The sequence below is a fragment of the Typopeltis vanoorti genome, chromosome 6 (assembly GCF_054136105.1).
Source record: "Typopeltis vanoorti isolate ZY-2024b chromosome 6, IOZ_Tvanoo_1.0, whole genome shotgun sequence".
Taxonomy (NCBI): domain Eukaryota; kingdom Metazoa; phylum Arthropoda; class Arachnida; order Uropygi; family Thelyphonidae; genus Typopeltis; species Typopeltis vanoorti.
In genome coordinates this window covers 48,155,151-48,168,499 of record NC_143554.1, presented here as the reverse complement: position 1 = coordinate 48,168,499, position 13,349 = coordinate 48,155,151, and the positions used below count along the sequence as shown (strand labels likewise).

General features: G+C 36.6%; 1 protein-coding gene across 1 annotated transcript in view; it reads left to right on the top strand.

The window, feature by feature from the left end:
• The window catches only part of LOC150105439 (polycystin-1-like protein 1), a 724,085-nt gene that overhangs the window by 669,188 nt on the left and 41,548 nt on the right, over positions 1-13,349 (top strand). Inside the window, exon 45 of the mRNA XM_090394152.1 lies at positions 11,753-11,923. Within this exon, the coding sequence (XP_090250278.1) occupies positions 11,753-11,923 (171 nt within the window). The remainder of the gene's footprint in view (positions 1-11,752; positions 11,924-13,349) is intronic.

Sequence of the window (13,349 nt, the reverse complement as noted above, 5' to 3'; positions counted from 1 at the left end):
GCCAAATCAGAGAAATCTCAGCGTGGTTATCAAGTCTCAAAGTCGAATGACATTTCTGCTAACAATATGCGAGGCTTTTACAATCACATTCTTCCACATTGTGCAAAATGATTTTAGAGGCTTTTCAAATGAACTAATAAATTTAGTTTAATCCTTTATCCAAGTGTGAGCAAACAAAGTTTGCGCCTGAAAGTATCTTCAGGACTGGGGTAAGGTGGTACAACACCAGAGCACTCCTTGCAAAGGTGGAGCAAGCTACCAACACTCCTATCTCAGTATCTCCCATAATGCAAAATACTTCTCCTTGCGGATATGTCTAATGTTATGCATTAAGGGAAGGGCCACAACCCAGACTAGTTTCGACCTTTATTGAGGTTTCTTCAGTGGGAGCCAGGCCCAAGTGGAGATACCAGGTAGAAGTATTAGCAGGTCATCTCTACCTATAGGAGTTGCCAAATGGTGTGCCACCCTAATGCTTCTACCTGGTATCTCCACTTGGGCCTGGCTCCCACTGAAGAGATCAGTCATTTGCAGATAGTGTGAAGCTTGGGAAGGTTATTAGTAATAGTGGCTGATGTTTTGACTCTTCAAGAGGATTTGAATAAGCTGAAAAAGTGGGCAAACAAATGGAGATATTAATTGAATGTAAGGTTTTAAATTTGAGATCCACAGATGGGATGCTTCATACTCACTTGGTGGAGTTATACTGGAAGAAGTAGAGGGAGGAAGGGATCTCAGGCTGATTGTAGATAGAGATTTGAAGTTCAGAGGACAATATTACAAAGATTGTGAAGACATCTCAGAGAATTGCTGCAATGTTGAGAAGGACACTGACCACAAGAAATAAAAGTGTGTGTCTCATTGTATAAAGCTTTGATAAGACCACATCTGGATTTCTGTGCTCAGATGTAGTTAATGGGATTTAAGGAGATGAAGTAACCTTGAAGAGGGTGCAGAAATGGATAACAAAAATGAAATCAAGATTGTACAATGTTGATTATGAGGATAGACTGAGGGCATGCAGACTACAGCGTTTGGTGAACAGAAGACGTGGGGGGGGGGGGTGATTGAGAAATTTAAGCTTTTCATGGGCTTCTATCATGTTAATACTGAGGAGAATTTTCATATGATAGAAGGAGGAAGGACAAGAGGCTATCTCTGGAAGTTGCAAAAGAGAGTGGTGAGTAAAAGTGTAAGAAGTAACTTTTTTGTATGGAGAGTGGCAGGACTATAAAATGCACTGCCTAAGTGGGTGGCAAACATCCAGACAGTGGATGAGTTTAAGGAGTGGCATGATAGACTGATAGACTTTCTTTTAACTTACCACAATGGTTTTGTGACTCCATGAAGGTCAGGAAAATAATAATAATAAACATATTACAGTACCTCATTTTATTCCGATTGCTGACTTACAGCGTAAGTCATAGGGTATACGTTGCTTTATATAATATTACATTTGAACCATATAATGTTGTGTTTTGAGCAGTTTTTCTTGGCACTTAATATATGCCTTTTCAAGATCTACAAAACTTAAATACAGATCCATGTTATACAAAGAAAGCAATGCTATTTTTGATAATGAAGTGTCCCTCCCCCTGTTTTTTTTTTTTCCTCAAAAAGGAATATTTCATTATTAAAAATAGCTCTGCTTTCTTGGTATAACGTATAACTTCAAATATAGGAGTAAAATATAGGACTTTATTTTCTTGAAGATATTCACGGAAACCATGAACTGCTTCTCTTTCATTTAAGCGAAATTTGAGTGCTAACATTTTAATTTCAGCTTCACCAAATGTGAGATGCTTCCCAGGATTTTCTAGCCAATACTTGGAATCTAAAATCTTAGCACATTCAGGCAAATCAGCATCATCTCTTTTAAGCAGATGCTTTCCAACAGCTTCTTTCTTATAGAAAGCAGATGAACTTATTGCAGGACTGTGTCTTTCATTTTTGTGGAGCTCAGTCCCTTTTAACTTCATGTTCTTCTGACTTTGAAGAGAAATACTGTAGTACGGACCAGGATTTTCAATTCTTTCTTCAAAAAGTTGAACTGTATTCTTTATCTTCCTGTCTGCTTTGTACAAGTCAATATTTCTTTCTTGGAAATCTAGACTTAGTGAACTAAGTTCTTGGAGAGCATCACACATAAGGCCCAAATCGAGATCAAACTCGCATGATGTTATACTTCTTAAAAGGCCTTCATAAAGAAAGCAATCTGTTTTGCTTCTGCTGCTATCTTCTTTTGCCTCCAGAAAGCGATGGACGAGGGCTTCAAAGTCTTACCACACTGCAGAAACAGTGCAAAAGGTAGATGCAACCACCAAGTGCTTAAAATTCTGCCAATTTTAAGAAGTTGAAGTTCTAGAGTCACTGCACATTCCTGTAGTTCCCTAGCATTCTTTGGTGAACCATGATAAGTCACACAAAGTATGTCCATGAAACTCTTAAAGCAATTCACTCCTGCCACATTGTTCACTGTGTCACTAACCGACAATTCAAGGCAATGGCTAGCACAATGCCAGAAAATAACAGTAGGAAACTTCTCTGGCATTAGCCTCCTTACACCATTACGCACACCAAACAACATGGCTGCACCATCACAAGTTACAGAGCTTCCCACATCCATTATTTTTCTTAGCCGTTTCTCAAGTATACCTACTTACCAGACACACTCGGTACAGAAAATACTCCTTTAAGTAATCTTCAGATAATCCTAAACACTCAAGATGGCTAATTAAAGAGTTTAGAATTCCTCTAGCAGTTACATCTGATAATTCGATCGAATCTAGGAAAAGACTCACAGGAGCCGAAAGTTCAGGAAGAGCTACATGAACAATAACAATCAATGTTGTTGTTGTGTTACTCACAGTTGTCGATTCATCAATAAGTGACGATATTTTGTTCTTGGAGTTCATATATTGTCTATTGATGTTTTTCTCGTTTCATTTGCGATATGGCTCACGATGTTAATGCAAGCATTTGCAGAATGAAGAATATATCCCATGTCTAGGCCATTAAGTTCCTGTAAATTTATTTCATCTTCAAAGTTGTTAAATGATTGATTTTTCCTCACAACTTTGTAAGGGGTTCGAAACACTTTTCCTGTTATGTCTTTATTATGAGACAAAGTATTTAGGAAAACTTTCTCTAATGTTTCGTTTTTGCTTCAGATTTTATTTTTTGGTGTGCTGCACTCTCCTAATGATCGTTAATCTTTTTGCTTAATGACATTAACTGTTGTTTGCGAGATTCTCCAAAATGACTGATTTTACAATTCGTCCAGTCCGCTTAAATTTTCCGTTCCCATGTGTTTATTGACAGCAAGACTTCTGACATCACAACACACTTTGCAGCCCAACATTTTATTCTTGCCATACAGCCACTCGTCTCTCTCTCGCCGAAGTCATTTTTCTGCAAAAGTGTCCAACATTTGAATTGGCTTTCTTTTCACCACGTAGATCTTCGGTCTTGGTTTCATGATCCTCTTCACCAAGTGTATTTTCGGTGCTAGTTTTATGTTTTAGATCACAAGTAGATACAACAATTTCTGTTTCTTCAGCCTTCCCTTTTTTACTCATTGGCATAAAGTAACTACTTATTTTACTCATTTGAACAATGATTACACTGATTTAACTTAGATTAATTCAAAACTCACATGAACACCTGCCTGTTGCAGAGTGAATACAGAACTGATAAACTGATTTTAACTTAGATTAATTCAAAACTCGCATGAACACCTGCCTGTTGCAGAGTGAATACAGAACTGATATTGGAAGCAATCGGAAGTGAACACAACTTCCTATTTTCGGTTGCATACCAACCTATGAAACAGAAAAGGGTACCAACTTATGAGTAATCAAAATTGAAAATTCAATTCGTGAACACAGTACCATCTACCAGAATATTTACATACATTTTACTGTCAATAAATCACAAATTTTTAAAAACTTAAGAAAGTGCCGGTACTGCATACCACCAGAAAAAAAGCACTGCTCCAGAGATTCACAAGACTCATCATAGTAGTTCTACACTAGTCAATATAAAGTTTATTGTATTACTCCTTAAACTCATCCACCCTTTGTACTTACACCATTCTCTGGGGCAATGCATTCCATGCTCCCACCATTCTCCATGTAAAAAACTTACTTCTTACTCACTACTTCCTTTTGCAACTTCCTGGGATGGCCCCTTGTCTTTCCTCATTCTCTCATTCTACCATATGAAAAATCTCCTCAGTGTTAATACAATAATAGCCTGTCAAAAGCTTAAATGTCTAAATCATATCTCTCTCTTTGTATTCTATCCACCAAACTCTGCAGTCTGCAGGCACTCAGTCTATCCTTCTCAAAATCAACATCATGAAGTTTTGATATCCTTTTTATCTATCTTTGCATCTTCTCCAAGGTCACTTCATCCCCCCTTCAAATCTCATTGATCAGATCTGAATATAAAAATCAAAATGCGATCCAATCAAAGCTTTCTACAATGTAGCCACCTCCCTTTTATCTTTCATGGGCAATCCTTAATATTGCAGTAATTTTCTGAGATGTCTTTACAACTTTTGTGATATGTCTTCTGAACTTCAAATTTTTATCTGCAATCACTTTAAGATCTCTTGCTTCCTCTTCTTCCAGTATAACTTCACCAAGTGAGTATGAAGCATTTTATCTGTGGATTCCAAATTTCAAAACCTTAGATTCAGTTGCATTAAAATGACATCCCCCATTCGTTTGCCAATCTTTCTAGCTTATTCAAATCCTCCTTAAGAGCTAAAACATCAGCACTATTATTAAGAACCCTCCCAAGCATCATCAACATCTGAATATCTCTCTATAATTCCATGACATTATCACTGACATAAAGATTGAACAACAGTAGTGATCCCAATACTGAATCCTGTGGAACTCCACTTGTAACCTACCAACTTCCTCATACTGTACACTCTATATATAACTCTCTGATATCTAGAAAGCCAGTCACAAATCCAATCCACTGACCTGACATCCAAGCCTATATGTTGCATCTTAAAACCTACGTGTGATGTGGCACCATCTCAAATGCCTTTTCAAAATAAAAAAAAATTACTGTGCTCTTATTCTTCAAGAAGTTTTCCTTCCACCTAATTCTTGGCCTCTTCTCAGATATGTGAGTGTTCCGTGTGATGTGAATATTTCCCCTCACAGTAGAAAATTCCACTCGAATTTTTATATTGTGTTATTTTCCTTATTTTTGATGAAGACTATGAAAGCACTTCTCCAATATTCCAGAATTTGACCCTTTAAGTTATGAAATGCAGCTATTGTCAAACTTCTATACTTCAATATTTCAGCATTTCTGATCAAATATCTTCTACCCAACTTTCCATATCTCCTATTTTTGATGACTCTTCCTGCTTTGATATTGATATATATTCCTTATTGCATTCCTGTTGAATATTTCTGGCTACAGCTCTGTTAGTGCTTATCTAATTTCATAATCTTTAAATTTTTATCATCTCTGATTCCTTTTATAGTACTCTTCCCTCTCGTTATAAGCTTTTTCAATAGCCACTAGAATGTTTTGACACTTTGATGATATTTATTTTCTGTATTGTGATAGAAGCAGTGATTTTATAAACTGAAAGATAAGCTGTTTTTGAAAATAACTTGTGATATATGATTTATTTTTTAATTTATTGCTATGTTATGAGTTTATTTGTGTATTTGTTTGGCTCTGAGAACTGTTTTGTTTTATTAGGCATATGTTGTTTGCTATTATTATTATTATTATTCAGTCCTCTATGGAGTCAAAAGCCTCATCGCAGGAGGTCCTTCCTAGGAAACACAAAGTCTATCACGACTCATCGTGGGAGATCCTTCCTAGGAAACACAAAGTCTATCATCTTTGTGTTTCCTAGGAAGGATCATTCTCGCTCTCACCACTCTATCAGGCAATGCATTCCACAGTTTAACCGCCCTCCATGCAAAGAAACCACTCCTCACCCTCTTGCTCACACCTTCCTTTCGTAACTTCCTCAAATGCCCTCCAAGCATCCACATATTCCAGTCCTCTCTTCTGACACATTCTAGCTATTATGCTATTCAATATTTCTGCTCAGTTCGTCACTATCATACCTAGGCTACACACACTATCTTTCCTCTCTGCATTTTCTTTTGTACAACCTCAAGCAAGAATCTCATATCTCTTCGCCACTCATTTACATTGCCTCTCAAGTCATTTGTTCCTACCATCACAATCATTTCATCCACCCTTTCACCCTCTCTTAATTGCCATAGCCACTCTTTCTATTGTTCCTCCAGGTAAACACTCTTCACGCATCCTATCTTGCACACCACGGATCATTGAGTCCCCATACATCACACCTCTTACCACCCTGTTCCTTGATTGCTCACCTGCATTCCTCACCATCTCTCTAACACTTTCTCTCTGTTCCCCTACTTACCTGCCTTCCTGACATCACTCTATCCCTGGTTCCAGTGCTCCCTCACATTCTTCCTATTCCCTCTCTTCCACTGTTCCTATTCTCTCCTCTTCTATCATTCCCATAACTCTCTCTCTCATTCCTTCTCTTTCACTGATCCTATTCTGTCCTCTTCTATCATTCCCATAACTCTCTTACTCCTACTCTGATTTGCCTTGCATTCACCTAATCTCATCTTTCACATTTCTCATCACATTCCCGAGGAATAAATGGATGTTGCAGGATGTTTCTATATACTAATGCCAGAAGTATCAGGAACAACAGAGAGGTGTTTTTGGCATTGATTAGTGCTACCTCGCCAAAAGTTATAGGCATTAGTGAGATTTGGCTGTCAGCAGATGATGTAGTTACAGGGATTGAATGAGAAGGGTTTAGTATTTTAAAGGAAGATAGGATGGGGGAAGGAGTACTATTGATGATCGTAGATGAATTGCAACCAAAATAAATATGAGACAGGCAGGAGGGTGGCTGTTCATTTGAAGCAATCTGGTGTGAGATTAAGCATAGTAAGAGAAAATATACAGTTGGATGTTGTTATAGGCCAGGGCATTCCACAGATGATTTGGAAGACATGCATCACCAAATCAGTACAATGAGTGCAGGGTGAGTGATTATTATGGGGGCTTCAACTATGGAGATATAGATTGGAAGGAAGAAAGATCATGTGGCAGAAAGGAAATAGTTATACACCTGCTGGGAGATAAATACTTAAGGCAGCATGTGATGGAGGGGACTAGGGGTGAGAGAGTACTGCCTGGTAATAGGATCAGGTCCAATATTCTCCATAACCAAGATGTAGTAACCAAGACATAACCAATTGATGAAAGTGACCATGCAGTCTGGACTTGGGAAATTGTAAAACATGAGGAATATTCTATCAAGAAGGGATATTTGTGGAACTACAAAGCAGGTGATTATGATATAGGAAGAAGCTTAAATCTGTACCATGGTATAAAAACACTACAGGGTAATGAGTAGTGCATGGGATGTAGTTAAGGGTCATCTACAGGAAGCAGTGTTAAATTGTGTACCTAGGATAAGGAGAGTTAACTGGGTAGGAGTTAGATGGATGAGTAATATCATTAAGCATGAGCTGCAGAAGAAGAAAATGCTGTGGAGGGTTTGTAAAAAGAAAGGTGACCAGCAAATTCATGAACAGTACAAGGCTCAGGCAAGAAAGGTGACCAGCATGGCAAGGAAAGAAACATCAGATTATGAGAAGAATTTAGCTGAGTATGTCAAAGGAAATCCCAAAGAGTTATTTTGTTATGTGACAAGTAAGAGGAAGAATGACTATGGAAGATTAACCTTAATGAGTGATGATGGTCACGAGGAGACAAAAGCGGATAACATAGTTGAGTTATTGACCACTTTGCAAGCATATTATCTTCCTAGCAAGGCTACTGCTTTAACCTGTGTGGCAGACACTAATATGGAAACAGAGGTCGATGAATTGGAGGTTCTTAAGATATTGCAGAATCTCAGTGTAAATACAGCTGTGGAATTAGATGGGATATCAACTAGGGTTTTAATGTGTAAGGGAACTGCCAATGCTTTTGACTAAGCAGTTTAGTTTAAGTCTCAGCTCTGGTAAAGTTCCAAGGGAGTGAAAAGAGGGCAAAATTATTCCTTTGCATAAGGGAGGCTCTAAGACGACAGTAGCAAATTATAGATCAATCAGTATCTCAGGTGTGGTTGTAAAAGTACTAGAAAAATTGGTAAAAAAATAGAATTCAATAATGTGTAGATAAAAATATGATACTGTATGAGGATCAACATGGCGATATGAAGGGTCAGTCATGCCTTAGTAATTATCAACTTTTTATAATAGAGTACCAGGCTGAGTTGGGTAAAGGAAACAGCTAAATGATGATTTTGCAAAGGATTTTGACAGAATACCACATGGAACACTATTACGCAAATAAGAACAAATGGAGATGAATATGACACTGGTTAAGTGGATAAGAGGGTGGCTTCTGGACAGATATCAAAAAGTAGTATACGGAGGGGCAGAACTGAGGTGAAAATAGGTGCTAGTGGTGTGCCACAAGGTTCAGTTCTGGGACCATTACTGTTTAAATAACCTGAAAGGAAATATTCAGTTGTTTGCTGATGATGCAAAATTAGGTAGAGTAATATTATAGTTAATCAAGATGATATGGAGAACTTACAGGTTGATTTCAATAGGTTGTCAATATTGGACAAAAGTTAATGTGTATCAGTTTAATGTCGAGAAATGTAATGTTATGCATACAAACTATTGCACTTTTTTTATAATATTAGTCAAGTTCCTTTTATTTTATCGTCCTACATGTTTCACCAGTTTTTCTATCGGCATCTTCAGGGAATACAAATTAGTAAGCTATATGAAGGTAACAGACTAGGTTATAACTGATGGGTCTAATTCATACAAAAAATTAGTATTGTGCAAGACAATGCACGTGTCTCGAGAATGTGATTTATTTGTTATGACTCATGATGTAATTGTTACGAAAGTTCATTTCTTTGATGTTTAATGATCTGATTAAAGCTTTCCAAATTTCTAGTAAAGTTAGACCTTGATTCTGTTTAGGTTTCCAGTTTTATGGGCAACTGCAGCTGCTTCCTTGAAGAACCTTCAAGGAAGCAGCTACGAAACATGTAGGACGATAAAATAAAAGGAACTTGACTAACATTATAAAAAAAGTGTAACAGTTTGTATACATAATAGTCAAGAAAAAATACTACACGTAAAGTTATGCATTTTGGGATAGATAGATAGATTACAAGCCGTGTATCACATTGATGGCACTGTACTCCAGGAAATAGATGAAACTACAGATTTAGGGTTGGTGGTAGACAGAGAGTTAAAGTTTAGAGGCCATATTGTTAGGTTTCTAAGGTAGATTACTTGGCTACTGAAGAACACATTAACAAGTAGAGATTAAGAAGCTGTTATTCCTCTTTATAAGGCGTTGATACACCCACATCTGGATTACTGTGCTCAAGTCTGTTCTCCTGAGTTTCTTGGGGATGAGGAAATGGTGGAGAAGATTCAGAGGCGAGTGACCAAGATGGTGAGTGGCCTGTGAAATATTCCCTGTGAGGATAGATTGAAGGTCTGTGGATTGCAGAAGTTGGTTGATGTTTGGGGACATGTTTCAGCACTTGGCTACAGGGACAAGAACAAGGGGGTCATTCCTGGAAGTTGAATAAAGGTGTGGTCAGTAGGGGTGTAAGGACTAGATTTTTTGCTTGGAGAGTGGTGAATGAGTGGAATGGGTCGCCACAGTCATTTGTGAGTGCTTTATCTGTTAATGGGTTCAAGGAAAGGTATAATAGTTTGGGTCTCCCACAATAAGTCTTCAGACTCCATGGGAGTGCCCATAGTGGCCCAGAGGGAGAATGTGGATGGTATGCCTTAGCAATTAGCACATTGAGTGCAGGACAAGTAATTATAATGGGTACAAATTATCTGGCAGGTGACAAGTACAGTATATGAGAAGATATGAAAGTCACCTGTCCAAGCAAATAAGAAGAGTGAAAAAGTAAAGATCTCGAGTATACACATCATTATGATAGATGATCTGAACAAGGCAAACTAGTAATATTCCAGTATTATACTAGTATTAAGCCAGCAAACGTTGGCCACTTGGTAGAGCTTCTGCTACTAATGGCTCACACAAAAAGTTAAGCAAGTTTGAGCACGGTTAGTAGTTGGAAGGAGATCAATCATTCGATGCTGTTGGCACACACTCTCTCCCTCAATGAGTCTTTGGACTCCCTGGAGGTGTAACATAATAATAATAATATTCCATCGTGCTGCTTTGTCTTGTGCAGATTGGTAAAACTTCATTTCACCCCATCTGTCTACTAATAACTCTTTCAAACACACTGTGCAGAATACTCTTGATTTTATAGCTATCTGTCCATATTTTTCAAAATTATTCTCTAGTGGGATCTACATCTTTCTTTCCAGTGAGCATAATATCTAATCAGACACGCAGAATATACAGTTATACTGCTGCCCCACATGCAATAAAGCTTGCGTTAAATTACATAAAATTGAAATGCTATCAAAGATGCATTATTTATACTAAATGAAAAAACTCTCTTCAGGCATTTAGAAATCTGAAGAGAAATTCTTAATTTAGTATAACTAATGCATCATTATTCAGTGCTTTCCCATATCCAGCATTTATTTTATCAGATAAGGAGACTCCATTTGGATGTTTGCCTAAGTTGGATTCCAAGATACACACTTGGATCAAGAGAAACAAGGATGCAAATGCTACAGGGTCAGCTCATTCTCTAAGATGCCATCATCTACCTGGTCCTTTACACAGATTACAAACAGAATATAAGGCAAAAAAATTAACATCCCATTATGGAATAGAGAGAGATTGACAATGAGCTAAAGATTAAGTCTGAAATTAAACTGTGTAAATCTAGTCTGCACTGGATTTGAGGAAGTTTTTCTTTCTCGGCTCCATATGATTATATACACGTGCCTTTATTAATGGGAGGCGACATGTCTATGTAGTGGATATGGTGGCTCTGCATTAATCATCATACACATTTTTAAGCAACTTTCATCATTGAGCACAATCATTATTTTTTATAATCTCTCTGGCCCCTATACAGGCAGATTTTGTCTGATATAAATGTGTTTATGTGTTTTTAAGATTTCATTCTTAAATAATGGATTTACATTCATTACTTTAAAAAAAAACCTAACCAACTAGTCAACTATGATGTGTACCAGAAAACACCTACACACCACTCTTACTGTTGCTAAAATAAGAGGTAATGATGTTCAAGCCTTCTAGTGATTCCCATTGTCACATTTTAGACACACACACATACCTTACGTGTAGCACACTACAAAACCTTCAGTAATCAAAAGGTAGTATGAAGGTAAACAACAGTGAGCTTGAAAATTAATATATGGTAGTTGTCATGATATCAGTGATAAATGATGTAACATAAAAGATACAACAAAACTTATCTTTCTTCTCTTGAGCTTTATAAATCTCCAATAATTTGAAATAGTACTTGATTCAAAGCTGAACCAAACTTTCTAAGTGTGATTTAGCTTAGAATCAAGCATTATTCTTTTTTTTTTTTTCCCTACTGGCATAAATACATAATCATACAAAATTTCAAATCATTGCTGTTTTTAGAATAACCACATTTTATTGATAATTATAATTATGGATGTTCTCATAGTTGATTTATAAAAATTACCAACAAATAGAATGCATATTTCATTTCACTTTTTTTCATTTTCAGATAAGGGCTACTTTAATCAACTGTAGAAAGATTACTGAAATGAAAAAATCACAATTTAAAAATACACATAGTGTGAAGCTAATACTGGAAAAGCTATTTCATCCATTTAGATTAAATTTGGTGCATAAATATCAAGAAGAAGGTGACCATGGAAGTACCACACCACCAGCAGTAAGTAAAAAATGAGCAATAACTATATCATCAATTTCCTGACATGTACCCTCATGGAGTTTTCAGGCTGCTATGATGGCAATACATTATTAATATTCTCCAATCAACAGTTTTCCTCCAAATTAGTCTGTTACTGGTGATCACTCAAATATTGTCATATCTATCATTTCTTTCTTTTAAGGGACTTGTGACTGAATCAATCCAACTAGACACTGGTCTTCCTCTGCATCTTTTTATTTTACCCACCTTGGCATCAAAGTCCTGTTTTCCTAACCTTTCTTCACCCATTCTGTTTAAGTCGCCATACCCTTTTGATTATCCCTGCTCATACATTCTTGAATGCAAACAATATCAAGTTCCTTCCTGATGTCCTCATTTTTAATTAATACCATCTGTTCAGACCCCTAATTTTTCTAAGAATTCTCATATCTGTGGTCTCTAATCTTTGATCAAATGCTTTATTTCTAATCCAACTCTCAGATCCTTAACTTAAAACTGGTTTGAACACGGTCCTATATACTGCTAGGTTAGTATTTTTGCTAATTTCTCTTTTGTTACATATAAATTTCTTGAACTGGCTCCCCACCATACCAGCTTTCCTTATTCTGTTGTCTGTTTCCGTATTTAAATTGCCACCTTTATTAAAACTTGAGCCTAAATATATGAAATATTTTATTTGTTTTGTAGGTTATCCACTAATAATGCAGCTGAAGTTTTCTGTGTTTTTGCCTATTTTCCTAGTTTTGATCTTTTTATTTCTGATTTTCATATATTTGTTATAGCTGCTATTCAGTTTAGTTAAAGAAGCCTGGAGACCAACACCAGTTGTGTTAGGAGTACCACATCATTTGCATAATGCAAAGAGCTAAGTTTGACATCTCCAATTCTAATATCAGGTTTAATGCCACTTTCTTTCATAATGTGATCCATATACATGATGAATAAGAGTGTATCCTTGTCTTACACCTGATTTTCCATCAAATCATCTTCCTAAATTTCCTTCAGTTCTAACTGCTGACTTACAACTTAAATATAGACTATGTATTGTTTATATTTAAGTTGTAAGTCAGCAATCATTTATTTCAAGTTGTAAAGTTTTGCAGTGGCTGCATAATTCAGAGGGCCTAGTCAGAAGGTTGAATTCCAGATGATTGGAGTAGAGCTCTTATACCTCTCATAAAGCGGAATGTGAGAATAACAGAGGAATTTCTCTGCTAAGTGTTTTAGTTACAATTATAACAAACATATTTGAAAAGATGCTGAGAAAAACTGTGGAAGAGAAATTGGGAAAAGAACAAGCTGGGTTTAGACCAAATAGAGGTCGTCAAGATCAGATTTACACGTTATGAAAAATAATTGAGAAGAATAATAATAATCAGGTTTTAACTCAAATAGATTTTTTATTTATAACGTGTGATAACCCAGA